Source organism: Artemia franciscana, chromosome 4 (genome assembly GCF_032884065.1).
Source record: "Artemia franciscana chromosome 4, ASM3288406v1, whole genome shotgun sequence".
Lineage (NCBI taxonomy): Eukaryota > Metazoa > Arthropoda > Branchiopoda > Anostraca > Artemiidae > Artemia > Artemia franciscana.
In genome coordinates this window covers 38,390,136-38,416,183 of record NC_088866.1, presented here as the reverse complement: position 1 = coordinate 38,416,183, position 26,048 = coordinate 38,390,136, and the positions used below count along the sequence as shown (strand labels likewise).

Below are 26,048 nucleotides of genomic sequence, written 5' to 3'. Positions count from 1 at the left end.
GGTTTAGTTCGATGCCATTTATGAAGAGGCTAGGCCGTATTTATGGGAAGGGGGTTTGAACCTCCCCCCTTCCAAAAAAAATAGTTTGTTCGACTCTTAAAAAACATAACAAAAACGAATATAGATTTTTTTATACACTTGAAAGAAATCTTTCAAGCCCCCCCCCCCAAAAAAAAAACAACAAAACCCTCTCCCAAATAAAATCCTGGATACGCCCCTGAGTTTAAGACTATTTTCAAAAATCCCCATAAAAACTGTATCGTAATAACATTTCAAACAGTTTGTGGTAACGAACTGTTTGAGTCTAAAAACGCCTTATTTTAGAAAATAGGAGGAAACACTTCCTAAAAGTCAAAGTATCTTAACAAAAATCACACCATCAGATTCAGCGTATCAGAGAACTCTACCGTAGACGTTTCAACCTCCTATCTACAAAAATGTGGAATTTCATATTTTTTCCCCAGAAGACAGATCATGGATGCGTTTTTTTTGTTTTTTTTTTTTTGTTTTTTTTTTCCTGGGGTGATCGTATCGACCCAGTGGTCCTAGAATATCGCAAGAGGACTCATTTTAACGGAAATTAAAATTTTTAGTGCCCTTTTTAAGTGACCAAAAAATTGGAAGACACCTAGGCCCCCTCCCACGCTCATTGTTTTCCCAAAGTCACTGAATCAAAATTTTGAGATAGCCATATTGCTCAGCATAGTCTAAATACCTTGTAATTATGTCTTTAGGGACAACTTAATCCCCCAGAGTCCCCGGGGGAGGGGCTGCAAGTTACGAACTAAGACAATTGTTTACATATAGCAATGGTTATCGGGACGTGTACAGACGTTTTTAGGGGGCTTTTTCACGTTAAAGGGGGGTCGGGGGAGGGGTTACGGGGGAGGATCTTTCGATGGAGGAATTTATCGTGAGGAAATAAAGTTTCGATGAAGGGACCGCAGGATTTTCTAGCATTTAAAAAAAAAATGAGAAAATAAACAAAAAAAAAGTTTTTTCAGGTGAAAGAAAGGAGCAGCATTAGAACCTAAAACGAACAGAAATCATTACGTCTATAAGGGGGTTTGTCTTCTCCACAATACCTCACTCTTTACGCTAAAGTATTTTTTAGTAATTTCAACTATTTATTCTATGGCCTTTGTGATTCAGAGGTAACTCTTAAAGAATTGGGACCAAATTGAAGCTTTATTGTAAAGAGCGAGGTATTGACGAGCGGGAGAACCCCCTCATATTCTAATGTAAAGAGCGAGACGTTGAGGAGGGGACGACTCCTTTCATATACGGAATAATTTCCGTTCGTTTTAAGTTTTAATGTCGCTCCTTACTTGCAGTTAATTAATAATTACTATTAAAGCTAATCGAGATAATATTTACAATTCCTAATTCAGCTACAAACGGCAATTTTTTGTCATTAGCTAGTGTTTTCTTAAGCACATTTTTTAATTTTGGTTACAACGGGCACGGTTCGTCCTTTACTAGGTTGCAGCTAGCCACCGCAACCACGAAATAGCCAAAAACCGACGCAGTGTTTTGCCGTGTTTCACTTCGGGTGGCTTTCTGTTGCACTTACTTGTTAGTAGCAGTAGTATTTGCGATATTGAACTCTTGATGAAAACGAATTAACTACAGGTTTGTCCAAAATTAAAAAGGTCTTCTTTTTACCCAATATTTAACCAAGGAGGGGGAGAAGGCTGAATTAGTACATGAATTTGAAATGCATATTCAAATGCTTTCATTTTCTTAAAAATACACATTGAACTACATTTTGCTCTGCGTACTATAAATAAGCATTTAAATACTTTTTCCAGTTTTTGAAATATAAAATATTTTCAAGTACATATTTTTTTTTTGGTAAATGCATTGTTCGATGTTATTTGTTAGAAATTGTCAGTCCTGGTTGAATTTCGTTGAAGTAAGGATGCTATGGCTGTTTTAAAAAAAAATATTAGTTTTGATTCTCACAATTTAATGTAAGTTCATTTATATATACATATTTTCTCTTTCGTTCTCGTATTGTGCTGAAGACGGCCCTTGGACATAGGGCCGAAATATTCACAGAACTGATTTCCACTGTCTTGAAAAGATTTTCCCTATTGTTTTTACTTTGTATTTGTCTGTTATGGAAAGGCAGTGTGGTCTTCGTCGCTATTTCTATAAATAAATGAAACTGAAAACGAGCAGAAATTACAATAAATAGTCAAGTCGAACTCAAAACGAGCAAAAATCTACATGAGTAGAGCTAATAACCCCCATGTCTTCACAAGACCACTACATAATTTGGGCTTTACTGAAACAAAAACTAATGATCGTGAATAGTCAGTTTAATTTACATATACTGATATCTATTCATTAAAGTTTTAATAATTTTATATTTATCAAAATAAAAAAAAGTGAAAACATTTAAAACGTGTTTTGTTTTCAGTAAAGCGCAAGTTATTTTCTAGTGTTGAGAAGGCGAGGGGGTTATCAGGCCTACTCATGTTAGTTTTTGCTCATTTTGAGTTTGACTCGGCTATTCATTGTAATTTCTGCTCGTTTTTAGTTTCATTTATTTATTGATAGTGATTTGGGGTAATTTTAAGCTTGGAAAATTATATAACTTTATTTCTGCTCGTTCTTGGCTTAATGGAGCTCTTTACTTTTTGTAAAACTTGTTTTGTGGAAAAGTTTTTTGAATTAATTTCTGTTAGTTTTTTATTGACTTAGTCTTTTTCGTGGAAAAAATACTTATATCTTTTTAATTTTTTTTCTATGAGAATTCATATTTTGGCTTTTTATTTGTATGTCGGAGAAAATTTGTCATCAATTTTTAATCCTGACACATTTTATACCTCCTCAGGTTGACCTGAAAAATGAACTTGATATCATTTCCCAAAAGATTCTATGTATGTTCTTTCACAGCCTGGATACACTTAAACCCTTTTTATGTGTTTAAATTATAAGAGCAGAAGAAGGAAAAGTAGTAGCTCCGAAATTTCCAACTTAATACCCCCAGTCTTTCTCAATATATTGCTGAGGTAACTTATTGACCACCATAAACCCAATGCGTTTAGATTTAGTTTTAAAGCAAAATTTACTTTAAAACATAGTGGGACAATTGCATAATTGTTGAGGTTTGACATGATCAAAATCCCTAAGGACATAGTTGCTAGACCGCTCTACTATACTTAAAATTGCTGTCCCAAAACTTTGAATGAACCTGTTTGGCAAATGAGGGGACTCGAGAGAAGGGCTGCTTGCCCTACAATATTTTTTTACTTCTACAATGGGCACTAGAACTTTTAATTTTGAATGGAATTAGCTCCTGTACAAGTTTCAATGATATTTCTAGTAATTATAGACTAGTGCTGCCTATGATATTGCTTATATGCCCTTTTGAAAACCTGCCTGTATTTAGTTCTTCATTTAATTGAAACTTCCCCTAAATGTTCCCCTTAATACCCTAAGCGTCATTAGTTACAGTAACTGTAGTGGTAGTATTAAAACTATACACAAAATTTATTCTTGCTAGTTCAAAAGCCGTCATAACTTACCCTAACTTATTAATATAATTTGTTCTTGACATATTACTTTGTCACCTTTTTGAAAGTCCACTTGCTTAGAGAGAGCAGTTTACCAATTATATCTTTTATTTCATTAGTTTCAGCAAAAAACGCGCTAAAACTATTAACCTACAAAAATACTTCTAATCCTGCAGAAATAAAAATCTTATTTCAAAGTAGTTAAGATTCAGGTTATAATTAAATATCCTGAAAAAGAGTAATTTGCTCATACATTACAATTAAAAACATTAATACATATTATTGAGGACAATAAAAAGATATACTATCTCCTCTGAAAGAAAATCTTTAGAAAAATGCTTATTTAAAAATTTGTCCTCGATTGATTTTTGTCAGGTTGCTAGATTGGAAAGAAAATTGTTTAGTCATAATTTCCGCTTATTGAAGGAACGACTTATTAAAAAATCAGAAAACCTACGATACGAATTTTCAATGAATAGCCGTATTTATACTCCATGATTCACTCATTCCTGGACCTGCTATTGTTACTCTTTCCTAGAAAGCTTGAACCAAAAAAAAATTTAAACTCCTGAAAAAGGTCCAAAATTCGCTTTCCTTCCGAAACATGTTCCTATGGCAGATATAGTTTCCTCTCAAGAGTCTTCTTTGCACAAATATTATGCATCTGTTTTTGACCCAGACGAAGTTAGGGTGTGTCTTATAAATAACCTTTACAACAGCCCAAAAAAAAGATTAAATCTCCTGCTAATATAACACCAGAAAATTTGCATGACCACAAAATATTATCTAATCTCCGCAAAGATCCGTTGATTATAATAACTAAAGTAGATAAAGGCAATTCTCTTGTTGTCAGTTGTCATGGATAGGACAGATTATGACAATAAAATTTATTCACATCTAAATAACAAGACTACATATCCTTGGTCGTACGTATAGCGCTGTTGCTCTGCCTCACGTATTGCTCCTGTCCCTCTTCCGAAATTTCAGACCTTCTGATCTTTCGCCCATTAAAGTTTCTTATTTTAAATTTTGTAAATTTTTACTTGGTTTCCCCCTTTCGTTTAGTAACACTGAGGTTGTTTTAAAGCTTAATGTGAAGGATCCTGTAGTCTGTATAAAGAAAAAATATAAAACATTTGAAGATAAGGCGAACATTAACCTTTTAGGCCACAATTTATTTCCGTTTTTTAGTAAAAACGTTTTTTTTCCGTTTTTTAGTAGCGTACTCCTCATTTTTTGAGGGAAATAAAGAAAATAAATGAAAAAATATACAACAATAACTCACGATCATGCTGATCAATTTGCTTATAAAATTATAAATGCATTAAAGAATCTAAAACCGAATGGTAAAATCACCATACAATTATGCAATAATTTTTTTCCCTGTGACAGCTTTTGTCCAAAATTTTATAGTTAACCAAAATTTCATAAGAAAGCCATTCCCTTAAGGCCTATCGTAGCTTGTTCAAAAGTCCTCATTTGCAATATTGGAAAATGGTTATGTACAGCCTTCAAACCTTTGCTTTATTCTCAAAAATCAAACTTAAAGTAATTCGATAGATTTAGTCTAAAAACTAAAAAACGTAAATATATCAGAAAATACAATGGTAAGTAGTTCTGACATTGTTTCTCTGTACATAAACATTGATGTGGAAGTGTCTGAGCAGTTATTAAAAAATAAAATAGAAGAAAGTTATCATTTAGTAGAAGTTTCAACTACAAGAATAAAATGCAAGGTCTTAATAATAATAATAATAATAATAATAATTTATTTTTAACCCACATCATAACAAGTTATGGCACTTGTGGAGTAACAAAAAGAAAAACAAATGAAATACACTACAAGTAAAATACACTACAAATAGAAAAAACATTACGCTACAATGAGATTAACCGAACAGACGGACCAAAGGATGATGAGGCGATAAACGATAAAAAGCTGATTCCGACATCCTTCCATACATGAGGGCCAACTTTGCACTTATATCAGGGACATCGAACTTACGAATTATCTTCCTATTGCTATACCAAGGGGGGAGATAAAGTAAAAATTTACAGTATCTGAAATAAAAAATCCGAATCTGATTAACATCATTTTTCTTTAGAAGGGGATAAAGACCAGAAAGATAAAGGACAGAATGATCACAAAATGTAGCATATAGTCCACCGAGTGCACGTCTATTATACTTCCCTCGATTAGCAACTATCTTAGAATAGCCCGTTTGAATTTTCTTTTGAACATCACGAACAGTGCACTGCTGTAGGCAAGAAATTGAATTCGAAACAGTAATACCCAACCACCGAAAGGTGGAAACAAAGGGTATTGAAAAACCGCGACAAGCTAAGGAAGCATTAGAGGAAGTCGGACCATTAAAAACTAGAAATTCACATTTCTCAACATTAAGAGAAAGACCAATATTAGAAAATAGACGTGAAACTTTTGAGACCATAAAGGAGAGACTTTGCTTATTTTTACACAAAAGTAAAAGGTCATCTGCATAAGCAAGATAAGAAACATCTGAGACTCCAATAAAATAATTTGATCTAATTTCATCTAAAATACCAGAAATGCACATTTTGAATATACTAGGTGATAAAACCCCTCCCTGCTTGACACCTCGACATAAACAGACAAACGGAGATACAGATTTATTAATTCGGAGGAAAGAATTCTCATACCAAATACGAAGAAGAAAAATGACTGAAAGATTTACACCATTATTAAAAAGGGAAAAAAAAGCTTGACTGTGAACTACATTGTCAAAAGCTTTAGAAAGGTCCAAAGTATACATATAAAGTGGCGACCCCTCAGCCATGCTATTCTTAAGGGCGGAAGAAAGAACACGGTGTGCATGTTGACAACCAATACCAGCTTGAAACCCGAATTGATTCGATCCGAAATTTATATTTTCATTTAAATGAGGAATTAAAATATATTCAAGGATTTTACTCAAGTTACACGTAGTGGTTATAGGGCGATAAGATGAACATTGAGAAGGGAGTTTTCCCCGCTTTAGAATTGAGGTGACATTTCCACAAAGAAAGCTATCCGGAACCAGAGAAGATGTTAAACACATTTAGAACAACAACTGCAAATAAAATAAAAGAACAACACACTTTGGATTTATATTATTTACACTAATACCATCAATATCAATGGATGAAGATTTCAGTTGCTTAATTGCATTTTCAACAGCAGTTATTGATACTGGAATAATATGGCCCTGATGATGCGAAGGCGGTAAAATTTTAGAAAGTAACCGAGAATAATGTGACTGCACAAAAAAATTGATTTTGGAAAAAATTCCCGAATAGTAAACATACCAAGTTGAATTAGAAATCGAATCACTATTACAAAGATCACTTTTATCCAGCTTCTCAGAATTGATCAATTTAGACCAATCCTTTTTAGAGGCTGGAAATTCCATACCCTTATAACGAATAGATTTAGGGTACTTTTTATAATCATGCTTTGTTTTCTGCTTTATATCCGCAACAGACCCCGTTATAGGTCTACCACAATCAACCCAAATTCGAAGCCAAAGTTTTGCCTTATTTTTAAAATTCTTTAATTCAGGATCGGCAGCCCATATAGATTTCCGCGTTTTTATACGAATACGTTCCTCGGGAACCGCAATTTTTTCAGCTTCTTTCATACATCTAATTATATCATCATAATATAATATAATGACCTTGATTGAACTCTGTAACAAGTATACAATGCGTTTTCGGTTCAAGAATTCTTTTTATTAGCAAATAAAGGGTCTACCGATGGGAGCACTTCTCTCTGGGCTACTGGCGAATATTTATGTGGAACGTGTAGAAAATTTGGCGTTAAATTCACATTTCATGAAACATATCTATTGGGGATGATACATGGATGACAAAATATCACTTTGGAATTATACGGAAAGTGAACTCAGCGATTTTATTGATCACCTTAATAATTATGGCAGAAATTTACAGTTTACCTTACCAATTGAAATTGCAAATAAAATATCATTCCTAGATGTGTTAATTATTTGTATCATAGATAAACTTAACAGAAAACTGTTTACAGAAAACCAACACAAAACAATAGATACTTTCATTTTAAATCAAATCACCCTCAACAAGTTAAAATAGCTGTAGTAATCTCGATCGCGCCCTAAACATTTTCTCTGATTTTCACATGACACCAGAACTAAACTTTATCAGGGGCATACATGTTGGAAACGGGTATCTTATTTTACATATTAATAATACAATTAGCCATAGACTGAAAAGACACTCCCGTCAAATCAATGGTATTTTACAATGTGAGAATCTTGATAAGCCCTCAAATATAATCTACCTCCCATACATCCCAAAAACCACTATGAATTTTAGTGCACAAAATAATACGTATGTAGTATTTACAAGCAATTCAAAATCATTAATATCCTTAACTCTGGTAAAGATAAAACCCCAGCTACTCGCCAAAGAGGGGTCTATCAAATACCGTGTGATTGTGGCAAATACTATGTGGGTAGAACTCACCAGAATTTAAAGAAACGCCTGCAACAGCATAAAGATGATATCACCAAAGGTCTAAATTTTAATATTGCTAAGGTTTCTTTTCAATCTGTTTTTAAAAGCCATGTATTCAAAAAACCTAGCTACAAAATACTTTTTGAACTATCCGCTCTAATTAGCAATTGCCTAGGCATAGCTGTTAACGGCCACCCTTACTGCCCTAACCTTGCCAGCACATACTTACAATGCAGTAATTAGGTCCATAAAGTTCTGAATATTTTCTTTTAGAAAAATAAAACCTTGTATCAATTTTGTGTGGATTGTATCAATTGACAAATGATAGATAGACTTATCTGTCAATAAAAATAACCTAGGCATAAAGCAAGTTGTTAGCGGAGCAATTCAAATCAAACTTGATAGATAATAATATTTCCTTTAATAGGGACTTGGGAAAATATGCACTAAATGCTCTATACGCTAATTTAATTAAAAACAATCTTAAAAAGTATATTCAAAAACCAGTAGACACTAACGCTGAACAAGTCACAAAAAGACCTTCAAGGTTAGCTGCCAGAAAGGTCAGATTAGCAGTGAAAACGTGTTTTAAATGTTTTTCTTTCATTTCAATGAATTGCCTTGTTTCACCTTACTCTATTTATCAGTCCTGTTTGAACTTCATTGAAGTAAGGATGCTTGGACTGTTTTTTTATTTTATCTTCATTTTAGTTTTAATGGTTGTATGTTATTGTGGGTCTGTTTCCGTTTATATATTTATGTTTTGCTGAGGACGGCCCTTGGATATAGGATCGAAATATTCATTCAAATCACTCCACTGTCTTATGAAAAGAATTCCCTATTGTTCTTTTTTTTTTGATGGTTGTTGCCTCAATTGCTTTGGCTACCCCGTTGGGCTTTCTCTCCAAATATTGCTTGGGGCTTATTTGAATTTCATAATGGAGCCATTCAAATCAAGAATATTTCTTTGAAGATAGTTTATTTTCTGTTTGCCGCTAACCCCTGTTTCAGTTTAATAGAAAATGAGTGAAAGTAGGAGAGCAACAAAAATATGGAAGATAGGATGAGAATGTTGGGACGAAAGCAATGATCTCGTTGAGTTGTTTCTAATTTAACAATAAATACTAAAGTCTCAGCGGAAGGGACAAAGAGGGAAGAGGGAAGTTGTCTAGTTTAGTTGTATATAACATACCATATTGGGGAGGAATTATCAAACCCCTGGGGAATTTATGTAGAGTCATCAATAATATTGTGAAAATTATTTGTCTACATTGTGTTCTCAATACAATGGAGATGTGCCTGAAAAAAAGTTATGAATTGGTTCTGAGACTATCTTTGGACGTTATGGAGATGATGACATCAACCAAAATACCATTTTCTAAATGGTTGCGAAGGTGCAGTTATTGTAAAACTGAATTAGCATTGTATCACTATAAATCCTCCTGCTTCCTAATAGACAAATCGTATCTTCTATTACTTTGTTTCTAGTTTACTTAAGATTTATTTACAAGTAGTCCCGTGCGGACACACATTTTCCGCATATTTGATTGTAGCGCTACCTAAATGTAAACCTTTTTCATCTTGAAAATGTTGTACCATTTTCATCATTATTAAAATGGCCGCTGAGCTTTCTAGGCTAATTTCTCACAATCTTCCAGGAATAACACCCTTGAAAAACGGCCTAAAACAAAACTCAATGAGGAAAGATTACGGAAAAGTAATAATATCCCTTGAAAACTGCCTTCTTCCCTCAGAAAGACTTGACTCTACTCCTTCCTCCAAAGATGGTCTAGACCATGAAATAGAGATGGATTTGAGAATATATGGCTGTGACTTAATACAAACAGCTGGGATACTGCTGAGATTACCACAGGTTTGTATGAATGTTATCTTTTATTCCGAAAATTCATGCAGGTATTGAATAAGCTAAGTTGCTGCTCTTTGGATACTGGGCAAAACCTGTTGCCTTTTAGAAAGTCCTTTGTCTAGACTATTGCATGCAATACAGTAGTTGTTTTGACACCAACATTTCAAGTGAAATGTATGTTGTTTATGTCTTTCCAAGTATGTTTTTTGCCTTTGATTCATTAGGCTACTGTAAGTTTCAAAAAGTAGCTAAGCTAGAATTTTACTCCCCATTTCTGGTTTAAGTTCTGAAAATTCAATTCCTGTTATTTGAGTAGAATATTAAGCCATATCAATGGGTTCTCCTCTATGAAATTATCTTAAATCACAGCTTGGAGTGAAATAAGGACTTTGATCCTGTTGAATCACTCCTTATGATGACAGTTGCATACATGGTTGATTAGATTCTGGTGCATCCCAGTCAAATCTCCATGGTTTGTCACTCCACTCAGCATCCAGACAGCATTTGAATACATCTGTTGATTCAGCAGAAACAGTGTTCTCCTTGAGGTTGTTCCAGAGACTCACAATCTGGTTTGAGAAGAAGCTGCATCTTGCTCCAGTCCTTGCATGAAGTTTGGATATTTGTTTTGGGTGTCCTTGTGTTATGTGAGAGGGGTCAATCTCCAGGAGCTCATTTTCTAGATTGGTAGAGAGGAGTTTGTGTGCCTGGATCATATCCCCATGTTTCTGCCTATAGACTAAAGAGGGGAGTTTGAGGTCCCTCAGCTGTTCACTGTAGGGCTTGTTTTCCATACCGGCAATCAGCTTAGTGGCCCTTTGTTGGATTTGCTCAAGCACTACCTTGTCCTTTTTGAATCAAGGAGTGGCCAGGATGGTCCCCACCTCCAAATACAGTCTTACCAGTCCTTTGTAGAGCTTGGTGATTACATGTCTACTTCTGCTGGTAATGCTGTGTTTAATGATGCCTAGGGCTCTGCTAGCATTGGCTGAGATCTTCTGTGAGTGGGAGCTGAATTTCAACTAGGGGTCTACAATAACTCCAAGGTCTCTCCCCTCCTGAACATGCTCCAGCATGTGGTGACTCCCAGGGTTTTGGGTCATTAGGTATTGTTGCTGGGGGTTATTGTGTCCAAAGTGTATGACCTTGCATTTTTCAGTGTTGAATTCCAACAACCATCTTTTGATCCAGGAGTACATGTGATTAAGATCAGTTTAGAGGGTTTGGTGGGCAGAAGGAGTATTGGCAGGACCTATGGGTTTTGAATCATCTGCATAGAGAGTGGTTTTGTTACTGATGATAAGGGCTAGGTCATTTATGTATATATTGAACAGGGTAGGGCCCAGGACACTGCCCTGGGGGACCCTGCTGGTGACTTTGACTTCATCAGAGAGTGCATGACTGTTTGGTCCAGTGGTCACTTTCACTTGCTGCATTCTGTTCTTCAGAAAATCCTTGATCCAACTGATCACTTTTGGACTAAGAGACAGGGTGCATAGCCTGTGAATGAGGTAGCAGTGACAAACTTTGTCAAAGCTTTGGCTAGATCTAGCAGGATTATATCCACTGGTACTCCTTTTTCTAGTAGGTCAGTTACAAGACTATAAGACTCAAGAAGGTTTGTATCCACTGATTTCTTAGAACAAAACCATGCTGGCTGCTGCTGATGAGTGAGTTAGCCTCAAGATGGTTAATGATGTATTTTTTGACAATTCTCTCCATGACCTTGCATGCCACACAGGTAAGGCTGATAGGTCTATAGTTTGCTGCTGAAGTTTTGCTACCCTTCTTATGAATTGGGATGAATATTGCCTTCCTCCAATCCCTTGGAAGCTTTCCTTGTGTTAGCAACAAGTTAAATAATTTTACCAGAGGTGCTGAAATAGCAGGGCTTAGTTCCTTCAGCAGTCAGTTTATTTACTAAACCTTGTTTGAAGGTATTAGGCATATGTAGATTAGCCAACCAGTTGGCTAATATATACCACCTATATATACTCTTCAGTGGAAGTAGGTACTTCAAATACAATATATGCTTTATTTGGAATCTCAATTTTAAACCCTTTAAAGACCCTTAAATATGCCTTTTTTGTCCTATCAAAGGTTATATTTTGCCAAATATCAATCTTGTTTCAACCTGTGTATCCATTAATCAAATTAAGACTTCAACTGTTTGGCATATTATGAAGTAATAATTGCTGTTTTAACCATTTTCTAGCCAATAAGAGAAAAGGTATCACCTTTAAGGGTCTATGAAGGGCTTAAAATTGAATTTCTAAGTAAAGCAATTATTATATTGAGAAAGAGCATAAAAAAGGCATTGAGTGGTATGTTTACATAATTCATAGCTCAGTAATGGAATTATTTGAATTATTGGTGCAAAATTTTTTGAGTTATTTGTCTCCACTCCTTCTCCCTCTAGAGGGCACTGATCTTCAATAATCTTTTTGATTATTTTACCATTGTGATTATGTTTTGATCTAGTTCAACCTCTGCCTAAATATTCCTTAAAAGCTTCACTTTAATGCCCTTAGCTTGTGTAGTGGCAGTAGTTATAGCAGCAATATATGCGTAGCACCTTTGGTTTCTTCAACACCCCTTCAATAGATACTGAAAGTTTCAGCTTAATACCATCAACTGTTCTTGAACCATTTCCAGTATGCCTGCTTGACAACTATTGTGGGCATAGTGTGTTTTGATTTAGTTCCATACAGTTTCTATATATTCCAGATTGTTTGCCTTAATACCTTTAATTTTAATAGTAGTGGCAGTAGCAGTATGATTAGAAGGGGCAGCATTAGGCTGCAAATATTTTCTTTTGGTTAGATCAACATCCCTCACAGCAAGCCCTGTTGCTACACCCTTTTTGACAAGCTGCATACAGATGACAGGATTGTGGGGAAGTTAACATCACCAAAGACATAATTACTGGACCTTTCAGTCCTGTGGTGGTGTAGTGGATTTGACCTTAGCTTGGTAATATGGGACCCAGAGATCGAATCATGCTGCATGAATGTACTGCAGGGCTGACGCAGGAACCTTAGTAGTCAAGAAGCGTCATCAATTCTTCTTAAACTGGACCTTTCAATAATGCTGAAAAAAGGCTCTCTTAAAATTTCAATTGGATGTGTTTTGGGTAATAGTAGGGTTGGGGGGGGTAGCTGATTGCCCTCCATTTCGCTTTTGAATCTTAAAAAGGGCACTAAATCTTTGAATCAAATGAGATCCATCTGATCCAAAGTTGTCCTCAATTATCAACCAAGGGCTTTGTGTCCTCAGTCATCCTCAAAGACATAATTTCCATGCCTTTTAACTATGCTGAATAAAATGACTATCTCACAATTTTGATTGAATGTGTGGCCATAAGAGGGGAGGGACTGGTTTCCCTCCAATCACTTTTAACTATTAAAAAAGGCACTAGCCCTTTCAGTTTCTGATTGAATGAGCCCATTTTGAAGCATCCAGAGCAACAATTGGCCATATCAACATTTTTGCCAGATATGTTTTGGGAAAATACAGTCTGTGAGGGGTGTATCTACCAATGCAATAAGCACCCTCCAAATTTTATATCACCACCCTTTCTAGAAAAGCCTTATATGCTCCTAGAGCATAACATAAAACTCCTGTCCTGGGGGCTTTGGGGAGGGGCTGTTATTCTCATAGATGTAATTTCCAGACCTTTCAACTATGCTGAACCAAATGACTATCTAAAAATTTTGCTGGATTTGTTTTGGGAATGAATGGGTGCAGAAGAGGGGTGGTCCAGCCAATCACTTTTGACTATTAAAAAGGGCATTATTCATTTCCATTCAAGTGAGCCCTTTTTATAGTTTCTACAATACTCCTTCAAAACAAAGTGCCCTGGTCTAAAAAAAAAAAAAACACAAAAAAACATAGTGCCCACATTGCTTTTTACTTAGGCAGCACTATTGTGCTACCTATCATACCCTAAAAAAGTCTGAAGACTATCTTCTCAACAGGGAGTGCTGCTCAAACAGCAAAATTTAATGGGAATATATATAGCAAACTGTAATTTTATCCACCAGGGAAGGTGTAAAGTGAAATAGTGCATTTTTATGAACAAAATAGAATATGATTTATTGGCTAAAATAGCACATAAGCTAGCATAAGCAGTCATAACAGTTACAATGATAAAACAGATGTTAGGGGATAAACATAAAAAAAGAAATGTAAAATAAATTATTAAAATGCAAAACCAAATGGGGAACAAAAGAATTTTTGTATCTCATGGTCAACATTTGGGGATGCAAGTTAAGTTGGATATTTGGAGCTCTATGAGCATTAATGTTGTATTAGGAAGGATTGGGGGATTTTCCTTGAAGGGGGGAAGAAGACATCAAGATAATCAGAACTAAGGCACTTGTGACCAAGGTTCATGGCAAGGATGTGACATTGTGATTCCAATGTAGCAAGTTCAAGTCTAGCCAAATCTTCATTGTATGTAGTATAGGATGTCCCTAGTATAATTTTTATTGCTCTTTTTTGAATGCTTTCAATTTTAGCGCATTGGTCTTTGGTCAACCCAGGGTGCCAGACAGGGCAAGTATATTCAAGATAGGGCCTTATATGAGAACAATAAATTGTTCAAAGGTTCTGAATTCATATGGAGAACTGCTTGAGAAGGGAGAAAAATTTAAGGAAAAAACTACCAGATTCAAATAAGTGAGAAGTGCTGAATTTTCCAACTGCACACCAAGCAGTTTAACTGTATTTAAATTTGGTATGCAAAGATAATTATTGATAGGGGGTATGTTTTTTAAAAGGAGAATAGCATTAAACTGCTTTTGGGCATGCTTAGGTTGAGTTTAGTATTCTAAAAATCATTCTTTCAGTTGTTAATGAGTGAGTCAAGTTTAATGTCCAAAGTGTTAATGGTTTGACATAGATTAAGCAATGTCAAATCAGTCTGCGAATTCAAAAGTATTGTCAAACATGGTGATAAAACATTATTAGAAAACAATTAAAAATGCTAAAGGGCCTAATTTAGTCCATTGAGGTGCTCTACAGAAGGTCTAGGTAAAACCTGATAGAATCTCTGTTAGACAGGACTACACAATGCTCACAACCAGACAAAAACTAGCTACCATACATAAATTAAGCAATGCATGGTGCTATGATCTGGATTAAAACCAAACTGATTTGGGTTTATTTTATCTTGAATATCATCAAAGAAGAAATTGTAAATAAGACTTCCAAAAATTTTAGAGAAAATACAGGTTTTCAATATTGGTCTTAAGTCAGAGGTAACTTTGGGGTCTTATTTTTCAATATAGGTGACATAATAGCTTGCTTTAAAATACACTGGAAAAATACCATCTACAAAACATTGTTTAAAATTTGCAAATAGAGGTACACTTAAATACTGGGCACATTTCACAATCAATTTGGTAGGGATATCACCTGGGTATACTGATGTATTTGTGTCAAGATTTTCGAGTTTAAGCTGGGTCTGATGTATTTTAATCACAAGAATGTCACTCACTGCACTATTGACTGACATATTTTGGAGTGGCAGTTCAATATTGCAAATTAAGCAAAATAATCATTTAAGATATCCTCACTCACTGGGCCACCATTACTATCCAGTAAGAAAAAAACTTTGAAGAGACCTTTCCCAAGAGATCTTGGATACTTTCTGTGGAATTTCTTAGGGTTAGAATACAGTAACTTATTGAGCATGTGAGCACCATGCTCCTTTCTTGCTTTACAGATTTCACTAACAACAATGTTTTGAAGTTTCTGAGATTCTCGGAAAAATCCTTCCTTAAAGAGTTTATCATGTTCATTTATTAGGCACATTTTTTTTTTATCCATGATCTACAATTGGATTTGTAATTAACTTTTTTCACTGGAAATGTATCACAGTATAACTGGAAAATTTCTGCTGAAAAGGTTTTTAAATCTGTCAGTATAAAGTTGCAGATATAATTTCAGCTCCTTCTTAAATCCACTACAAAGAGGGTAATAAATATTACAAAAAAAAAAAACCATGCAAGATACTTCTTTTGGGAGGTTTTTGGGTCTGGTCCAGAGCCATAGAACTTTGGTTTTGGAGTTGTTCTCTATTTCAGAAAACGAAAGAATCCAATTTGGGAGGGTAGACCAAAAAAGCCACTCCTCTACCATGAGATAGAGGGATATCATCTTTGTCTAATCGGAGCTTAAAATGGGAGTCATAATTAGGAATCAAGCAAAAATCTTCAGTGGCAGACCATGTTTTGGTAAGGCAAGCAATATCAATCTGGATTTTGTCAAGAATAATTTATGATTTTTTTTTTTTTTTTGTCAAGTACTTGGTGATTTTTTATGGCACTTGGTATTTACCAAGTGACCTATAGTGATCGCAATATGTCTGTCTGTCTGTTGGTCCTGGTTTTGCTAGTTCAGGAACTTCCAGATAAGCTAGGACAATAAAAGTTAGCAGGCATATCATGGACCAGACAAGATTAAATTAGAAATAGTCTCTTCCCTGATTTAACCATCTAGGGGGGAGCAAGCAAACAAGATAGTTAAAAAGAATTTTATTCGCCTATAAAACAAATAATTTTTGTTCTTGAGTGCAGCTTCTTGGTTTAGGGGTATGATTCTCGCTTAGGGTGCGAGAGGTCTTAGGTTTGAATCCTGGACCACCCCAATTTTTACATGAAGAAGATCCAAAATTAGATACGTGGTCAACATAGCAATCACTGAAAGTTGACAGGCATATCATGGACTGGACCAGATTAAATTAGAAACAGTCGCTTCCCTGATTCGACCATCTGGGGGGGGGGGGAGTGGAAGGGCAGTTAATTTGGAAAAATTAGAAAAATGAGGTATTTTTAACTTACAAATGGGTTATTGGATCTTATTGAAATTTGATATTTAGAAGGACCTCATGTGTCAGAGCTCATATTTTAGATCCCAACCAGATCCGGTGACATTGGGGGGAGTTTAAGGGGGATACAGGAAATCTTGGAAAACACTTAGAGCAGAGAGGCTGGGATGAAACTTGGTGGGACAAACATTACAATACCAAACAAGAAAAGATTACAGGAACACTGTATTTGTAAGTTTAGCTTTGTAATAATTGCCAATAAACAAAGAACTGCGAAATCGATATCTCTAGTACCAAGTCTAATTTTAGGTTCCAGCCTTGTCACAAGTGCCATATGAGCTATTGGCTCTTCTGACCTTGTCACAAATGCCATATGAGCTCTTGGCTCTTGTTTTAAGTGGTTTCAGATTTTCCAGGGCTTCCCTCAAATGTCTCTCTATCTTGACAATTACCTATTTTTCTGATATACAGAGCTGTTCAGATTATCTATAAAAGTTCTTAGATTGGGAATTTAAATTTAATTGTTTGTTCAATAAGGAGTGTTTTCATGAGAAGGCGCTTGATTACCTTAATCAGGGTATTAAATTTCCATGATAGAAGGCAGTTTCACGTTGCCAAGCATCAACATTTTTATGGCCTTTTTATGCACATAAAGTGACTTGATGTGCAATCTCTCTACCTAGTTACTGACATAATAAATGGCTTAGAAATTGATGTCTTATCTAGAATTTTTTGATTTCCTCCTAATTTTGTTGCAAAACCTTTCCAAAAATACAGTTCAAATACTTACTTATATACTTTGAAATTAACAGGTAAATAGTCATAAGTTAAAAATAGATCTAGACTACTAATTTAGTTACTTATTTTTTAGTGCCTTACCCTGTCAAGACTTTAATCTTACAAGCAGGTTAATGTTTGATTATCGCTAGTGTCCAAGTCAGATTTAGTCTATGGATTCAGTTACAGGAACAAATAGACAGGATCCCAAGAAGAAATTTAACATTTTGTTAGGAAGTTTTAATGCCCCTGTTGATAAAAATAGGGATAGATGGTACACTGACCTTGGTAAATTTGGTGTAAGGAAAAAAGCAATGGTTATTAACTTCATTACTGATATTATTCCATTCAATTACTGATATAATTACTTCGAGACTAGGATATTAGGAGCTTCTGTAGTGACAATGATCAAGTAGGGTTCTGAAACACAGGTACTTCATAAAGCAGAGGAAAATGTATTCAATGTTTTCCATAGAAATTACCTATGGTTAGTTTCAGGTACCCATGTGACTGATTATATGTCAAATAACAAGTGTACAAGAAATTCTGTTCCACCCCTCTTTTTGAAGCTACAATAAAAGAAAGTTTGAGATTGGTGGGTTGTGTTTTCTAGATGGAGGCTGACAGATTGCCAAAGGCTGTTCTATTTTACCATCGGTCTGGGACCAAATGAAAAACAAGTCGTCTCTGAATAGAAAAGGGAAGAATGAATGGGCTAAGAAGAGGAAGAAAAGGGATTTAAACAGAATTAGAATTTTTCCCTTTAGTTTCAGCTGTCAATTCTTAATCTTCTTTCATCAAGTGAATGATAAAGAGTCAGGTTTTAGATTATTTTATTTCTGTAAATGTTCTGAATCATCTAGACCAAAATCTCAGGGTTTTCACCTTTTCTTAAATTGGCATGTATACTTACTTTCACATAGGGGGGGGGGGGAATAGTGGACTAAAAAATGCATTCTTTGTACTCTTCCATCTCTCTTTCCACCAGTGCATCTCTAAGGGAGGGATAAACCTGTGTCTGTAGTTGTATTGCTTGTCTAATTTTTAGCATAAATTTGCTTTATTGCTAAGTACTATTTAAATTAGAAATATTATATTCATATTTTTTTTAGGTGGCTATGGCAACAGGACAAGTGTTATTTCAAAGATTTTATTATAGTAAATCATTTGTGCGTCATCCAATGGAAGTGACTGCTATGGGCTGTGTATGCTTAGCCTCTAAAATTGAGGAAGCACCACGAAGAATAAGAGATGTGATTTCTGTTTTTCATCATATCAAGCAAATTCGAGCTGGAAAGTAAGTCTCCTTGTTTTTATTAATAGTTGTATTGCAGAAGTAATGCTTCTGTTTTATTTTATTTCTATGCTGCCAACTTGTTTTATTGCAAGAAAGTGGTAAGAGTCTAGCCTCTGTAGTTTTTATGGAAAGTTTGAATTCCAGGCTTTGAAACTGATCATATTATTCTTGCTTGGGCCAAAAAAGAAAACAATTTCTATAAATGTTTTGTAATTGGAAAGCTCTGCTCTATTGGCATGCAGTGAAACTAAGGAGTTCATCAAATGTTTTAGTAGTTTACTGACAACCAAATATGATATCAATAGTGTGATTTCAGTGGGATACACATTTATTTTTATATGAGGGTTGATGAAAAATGGTGCCTTTTAAGTAGTTGTATTTGAATAATGTTATATCTGTATAATCTATAGGGTGAGGTGTTTGATTATCTAAGTATCTTCCCTCAAAAATACTAAGTTATTATTGTTTTGTAATTCCTTTGTGTGTCATTCAATTCACCAATTTTCACGCTTATAACCTGCCTTTAAACTACAATGTACCTTTAAAGTCTTTAATTAAATAGGGTCAACCTTACCTTAGGACTACCTATGCCTTCAGAAGCACTCAAGGCATTAAGAAGGAGCTGCCAGCCAACCAGCCAACCCAGGTTTGCTGCTGCGTTTATTTCTGTCCATTCTCGTGGAACAAAAGTGGAAGCTTGCATGGATCCCTCTGGTTGTCTGGCACAATGTGCTTCTTTGTCTTCTTTTGCTAAACCTCCTAGTGATTGCCAACGCAAAGTGGCTTTTGGGAGTCTGGTCAGCCATGCAGAGGACATGTTTAGACTATCTCTACTGTTGAACATTGATGGCTTTAGTTTTTAGAAATTGTTTAATTAAGTTTTCAGATTTCAACTTTGAGGCTTAAACTGATGCGTCCTGTCTCTGTTCTTCAGAATATTATCAATATTCATTACTAAAGGTAACAGTTACAGACCAGGTCCTTGTTTCACTCCTACCCTTATACATTGCAGTAACAATCGCCTCTATTTTGAACTCCACTCTGCTTTCTTCAATCGAAAGATATAAGCGTGAACACAAGGTGTCTATTCATGTGTAATTTGACCAGAAACTATACTTTTCTTTTTGGAGTTTCGATCAAGTTTGTGGAGATATTCAAGTAGCCATGTATTGAAAGTAGAATCATGCTCCACCTATTGCTTGCTATGGCACCGTCTCCTTTTTTTGAATAACCTGATGAGTGTGCTGTATTTCCAATCCCATGGTACTTTGTTTGATGTCTATGTGAAGAGTAACAACCAAGGGAGATGTCTTAATCATCTCAGCAGATATGTGGTCCAGCCTGTGTGATTTTCTGTTTTCAGTTTCTTTGCTTAGATCTCAGTGGTAGAAGGTGGATCTATGTTGATGTTCAGAGGGAATATATTGGTATATGCAGTGTCATGGGCTTTTATGGATGCTGCCTGTTCAGTAGATTTTCGAAGTGATTTGCGCATGTTTCACTAACTAACTGCCATCTGCTCTGTTACCAGCATGCCTGATGGATCTCTAGCTCTTTTTTTTTCTATTTCTTGATTGTTTCTCTATGGTATCATCAGTGGTTCTGTACATGCTCTGGAATCTCTTCTTCTTGTTCCTTTTACTGGCAGTGCTTGTCTCTTAAAAGTATTCACCAAATCAATAATCAGTAAAAAAAAAACTTATTTGTGATCACACAAATAAATGGGTTCCCATCTGGGCTCTTTCGTTTTCCATGTCTGTAAAAATTTAGGAAAGTCGCCAGATTGAACTTCTGCATAAACTATGTATTTTTACGTGGGATATCTAGAAAAAGAATATCACTACATCCCTACAAAATGTGATCTCCAACTCTATTGTATAGGATAAGCATTTAATGTGTGTAGATAGCAAACATTAGAATAGCAATCATATGTTTGACTGTGTATATTTTATATTGTATTCCTTCTCTCTGTGGTTGTAGGTATGTACATATAGACAAATCTAAGTATTGGCTTGTGGATCAATTTTTATCTATAAATTGTATTTTGATATTTCTTTTCTGAAGGTCAGACAGTATTTATTTATTGTACATATGTCTGAACGAAGATATGAGCAAAGCAGTAATTGAGAGGTGTATACCCTAGACTGTTTTGGGAGGAGTCCAAGTCTCCTTCTTTTCTTTTTACGTGGGATGGGGGTATAACAATACAAAACATTTTGTGGTTATCGTTCAATTTAAAAGTGAATATATCTAATGGTATTCTTACATTTAGAGAGAGAAGTATCTGAACTCTTTCGGTCTATGCAACTGACAATTGTAGATGCTTTTACTGTTTTTAATGCTTTTCATAGCAACCTCTCAATTTGACAAGTAGTCGCGTATATTATCAGGGAAAAAGCTCATATCTTATATTTTTTATAGGGATATAAGTCCAGTTATTCTCGACCAAAACTATATTAATCTGAAGAACCAAGTAATAAAGGCAGAAAGAAGGGTGTTGAAGGAACTTGGGTTCTGTGTTCACGTGAAACACCCACACAAGGTATGGTTTGTTTAGTACTTTTTGTTGTTTCTACAAATCGCACAGAAGTAACTGTTTTTGCTTATAATTGCTGTTGAATATGTTCTGATTCCGCAGACCAAAACATGTCCCATGCAGTTATGAGCATTTTCACTTTGAACTTACTAGATTGAATGGGAAAGGATAGAAAATGTTGTGTTTTGCACTAGTAATTACAAGAAAAAGAACACCTAGCGATTTTTTGATATTGCTAATTGACATAAGTTTAGCTTATATTTATTGGTCAGAACACTTTCGTTTCTTTTTTTACCAGTAATATGTTTCGATTCGGACATCTGTAATGCCTAAAGTTTCTAAGATATTTATCCATCATAAATATTTTTTTTAAATATCAAAAGTATTTATTTTTTATAAGTGCTATTTTAACATGTTAATGTATATTTTTGGCTCCATTTACTAACGTTTTTTGTTTACTTCGGGTGCCCTCAAAGTTCTTCCCAATATCTTTGCTAACAAAAAGAATACGTTCAAAGTGCCTAATTCAGTCACTAATATCTTTTAGCCAAACACAAATAATCCTGTCTCAGTTTGTATTGGAAAATTATAGACATTAATAGGAATTTTTTGTAAAGGAAAGAAACATAAATGATAACAGAGCAAATTTTTAAATAGAAAAAAGATGTATTTTTCGGGAAATTCTTCTATTTTGTAGAAGTGCAATCCTATGCCATTCCTTCCATAAATGTTGGTACTTCCTTTTGATTTTTTTTTACTTTATTTCTCTCTTTTCTGTGTCTGTTTGTATCTTCCTCAGTCCCTCCTCTCTGACTGTGTCTCTCCTTCCCACCCTCTCTAGCTTTTTCTCTTTGAAAGTTCAAATATATTAATTTATTTGGTTAGTAGCCTCTTTATCTAGCTTCTTTTGACAAGATTGCAGCTGGCCCTGAAATAGGGAGTAAAGAAAACGTCTGAGATTGTTGACGTTTAGGTGACAGTGGATCAATTACCTTCAATAATTAGAAGATGCTCATTTTATTTTAATTAAGGTAAACTGATGTTATAGAACACTTTATTCTTTATTATGGTTGTCATTTGCATTTATAAATAAACATAAAATTCAATAATTTTTCTGAATAAAATCTATTTTACAGATTTATGTCTTCTTTTATAGTTAAATGACATTTCTCGATCATGATCTGTAAGCCAATTTCTAAAATTATATTCTTTATTTTTGTCTTCTTCAAGTCAATGAGGCTAGTTGTAGAAACTGCTAGATAATTTCTTTTGTGAAAAGTTAAATTATTTAAAACTATATATTGTGATTATTTAAGTTTTTGACCACGCGATAGTACGACATACGCTTAAGCTTTATATCGAGAATTTTAAAATGATGTAATGCAAATCGATACACTTTAAAAAGAGTTATTTATTTTTTATATTACACTTACACTATACCAATATTTTCTCATATGTTTTATATAGACATTTATTCAGATGTAAACTTTAAAGCTCACTACAGGGACATATGCTCAACAGTTCCTATGGTGGGCACGGAATTGCTTATATTTAGCTATATATTTTTTATGCAATTTTCTATTAAACTTTGTAGATTTTTTCTGATTCATACATACAGTGGCTTAACTATTATACTTACTTGGGTTTATTGCTAATCAAGCATCTTGATTGTGTAAACCTGTGTATTATGCAATTTTTAGTTTTCTTTTGTTTCTATTTTTTGTTTTCTCGTCATGTTTTTGTGTTATTTTCTTTGTGTCAAAGTCAACATGTAAGAGGCAGATTTGGGAACGTATGTCTTGGTTTTGAATTCATAATTGACTTGGAAAATGTTTTGTATTCCTGAGATAATAACCTATTACCACTATTTGCAGATCATTATTACGTATCTGCAACAACTTGGTATCCTCGGATCGAAAGAATCCAGGGGCCGAGATAGAGAGCTTCTTCAGCTGGCCTGGTAAGCATCACTTTCATTATTTAAAATTGTGTCATTTTGATGTACCATGTTTGATTTATTGACATAAAATGCATTAGGGAGGGAAGATAAGCTTATCGCCAAGACAAGAATTGATTTTTGCTCGTATGAAATGTTGGAATTGTCATCCCTGTTCATAGTGAAAAGGTTATATATCACTTTCACAGAACAGTAACCTGACACCTTTTTCGTTTTAATTTTTGTACTAGACATAAAATAAGTCTCAAGAAACCTATTGGCTTTAATTTTTGTAACTAGTATTTAGAAAGTACCCCACTGCTTCCAGGGTCTTATTTTGTTTGTAATTTTATATAACTTATAAGTATGTTTAGTTTTTAAAGCAAGATTAGTCTTTATTGACTGGTTGGCATTTATATAAAAAAAAAAAAGAGACATTACTTATGCTGGAACAATGCTGAGAAATTAGGAAATAAAAAGGCTTTTTCTAAATTAGGAGTGAAAACAATTGACGTTTTGATGATTCTTAGATTGCAACAACAAAAACACAAAGAGTTGAGATTACTAATTTGAGGCTTGCGATATTTTACGCTTCACTTGGTTTTACATGTCTTACAGTTAGTTTTCTCATGGCTAATCAGCTTACTATATTCTTTGGGCGAAGAGTACTAAAGTCATTACTAAGGAATTACCTAGATAAATAACTAAAAACTGTACTTTTCAGTAATATATCGGTTCTCCTCAGCAAAAAGAAGCTCAACCTAAAATATTTAAGTTATTTACATAGCACAAGCTAATTCTTTCTTGCAAAAGCCTAGTTAAACGAAATTGTTCAAAAGTGTCAATGTTGAAATATTCAGATAGATTTATTAGTGTCTAGAGACAAGGGGTTATTACCCTGTTCGTCTAATTAAGAAGTCATGTGAAGTCCTAATGCAATTCCTAAATGTCAAATTATATGCTTTGTTTTTGTTTTTGCCTTTTAAGAGGCTTAATTATTTGTTGCACGTCTGACACAAGCAAAAGGAAAAAAAAAATATTTCTAAAAAAACTAACAATCTCAGGAGGTTTCTTGGCCTTTTTTTTTTTTTTTTTTTTTTTTTTTTTTTTTTTTTTTTTTATATATATATATATATATTGCTTTGCTTGACTGTTTAGCTTCGTGTAAATTTTTAAAATATACAACTATTTATCACAACTGATAACTGTGTTAAATAAATTAGTAAGTGGGTTGATTATGGTGCAAACATATGTTTTTGTGTGAAATTACATCTGTGGGGCTGAAGGGGATTTGTTTTCTGGTTCAAATAGCTTAAAAGAGCTACCTACAAAGGCGTCAATTACGGGAGGGGGTAGAAGTATTTGTTTTTCTTCCTCTCCCTCAAGATTTTTCGTATTTTACCGGGGAATTGAAGAAAATGAAGTGCATCCCTGGGTTTTAAGGATATTTATTGCACTCTCTCCTGTATTTTTTTTTAATTAGCGCTACTGGCTTTTGAACAGCTATAAAAGTTTTAAAACTTCTGCTTTACCTGAATTTCCAGAGTAGTTAAGCCTGTTCTTGCCAAGTGATCTGCCACAAGATCAAACTTTGAGGGGAAGGGAGGAGGGGCTAAAACGACTAATGACAAATGATCTGATTTTTGTCTGGAGCCTCTTTTACTACCTCATAGATTTCTATGTAAGTAAAAGACAAAATCAGATTGGTTTCTGTAAAAGCAATAGGCTAAGATAAATCCAGGAAATAGCTCAATTTACGCTGGAAGCTCCCATTCCTCTCTCCCCTGGTGCATTGTGTGAGGTGGACAATTATGATATTTACTGCTTGAATTTGTTAAAATAAACGGGTTGTCTTCAAGCCCTTCAAAGCTGACTTATAATTGGAAAGAAAATTCATGTTTTTTCTGTTTTCAGTTTAATGCTCACAGTTCAAGTCTTGGTTTTTTCTACAATTAACCATGATTTGATGCCCACAACTATTCCATTTTAATTCAAATGACTTTCTTTCCAGTATTAATCTTTTCATCTTGTCTAATCTTTGGAAGGAGGACCTTTTCTGGCTCCGTTTTTTATCTCAAGTTTTACCTTAGAAATTCCCCTTTACAAATCCGTTTCCTTTCCCCTTTACAAATCTGTTTCCTTTCCCCTTTGTTTAAGTACATGCACCACTCATACCTTTTTTTGTCATAGTAGAACTACGTATTGTAAAAGAAATACCGATTTAAATGTTTTAATTAAGAGTATAAATGCTTAGAGTGTGTCCGCAGGCACGGGGGATGGAAGGAATAGTCCCTGGAAATGTTCGGATAAAATGTTGGACCGAATTTATCCGACATTTTCACTGAATGAAAATGTCTTTAAATACACTTAATGTCCATCGCATTGGATGATGTGTCCCCAACCACGCATTGCACTTCTGACCGAAGGCAGGGAGTCGGGGAATCGGTAGCTGCGCTGCGCAGATCATTGGTCAGGGTGCAAAACCCCACTCCACCCTAAATATCCTTGACTTCGGAAGTGTTGGCTTAGTGTGTCCTTGATACATGTTCAAAACAGCGTTGATTGTCTTTGTTCAATACTGTTAAATAACATGCTGAGTACACGGATGTATGTGTTTCTAGGCAGATTTTTAATAGTGCAAAATGGACGAAAAACCGGAATAGCTTTTTTATATAAATTCGTTTGAAAACTGCAAAATTTGCTTTCGAGGCTTATGAAGGAAAACTCGTTAAGAATTGTTGTCACACGAACAGAGACAATTACCGACTTG

The 26,048-nt window shown here is 34.6% G+C and overlaps 2 protein-coding genes across 2 annotated transcripts in view; both read left to right on the top strand.

The window, feature by feature from the left end:
- Window positions 1-26,048, top strand: part of LOC136026395 (protein DENND6A-like) — a gene marked incomplete in the record, with an annotated part of 240,547 nt that overhangs the window by 110,934 nt on the left and 103,565 nt on the right.
- LOC136026397 (cyclin-L2-like) overlaps window positions 9,636-26,048 on the top strand; it is a 39,581-nt gene continuing 23,168 nt past the window's right edge. The window contains exons 1-4 of the mRNA XM_065702952.1: window positions 9,636-9,906; window positions 18,622-18,806; window positions 21,228-21,348; window positions 23,217-23,302. Coding sequence (XP_065559024.1) covers window positions 9,649-9,906; window positions 18,622-18,806; window positions 21,228-21,348; window positions 23,217-23,302 — 650 coding nt within the window. The 5' untranslated portion in view covers window positions 9,636-9,648. The remainder of the gene's footprint in view (window positions 9,907-18,621; window positions 18,807-21,227; window positions 21,349-23,216; window positions 23,303-26,048) is intronic.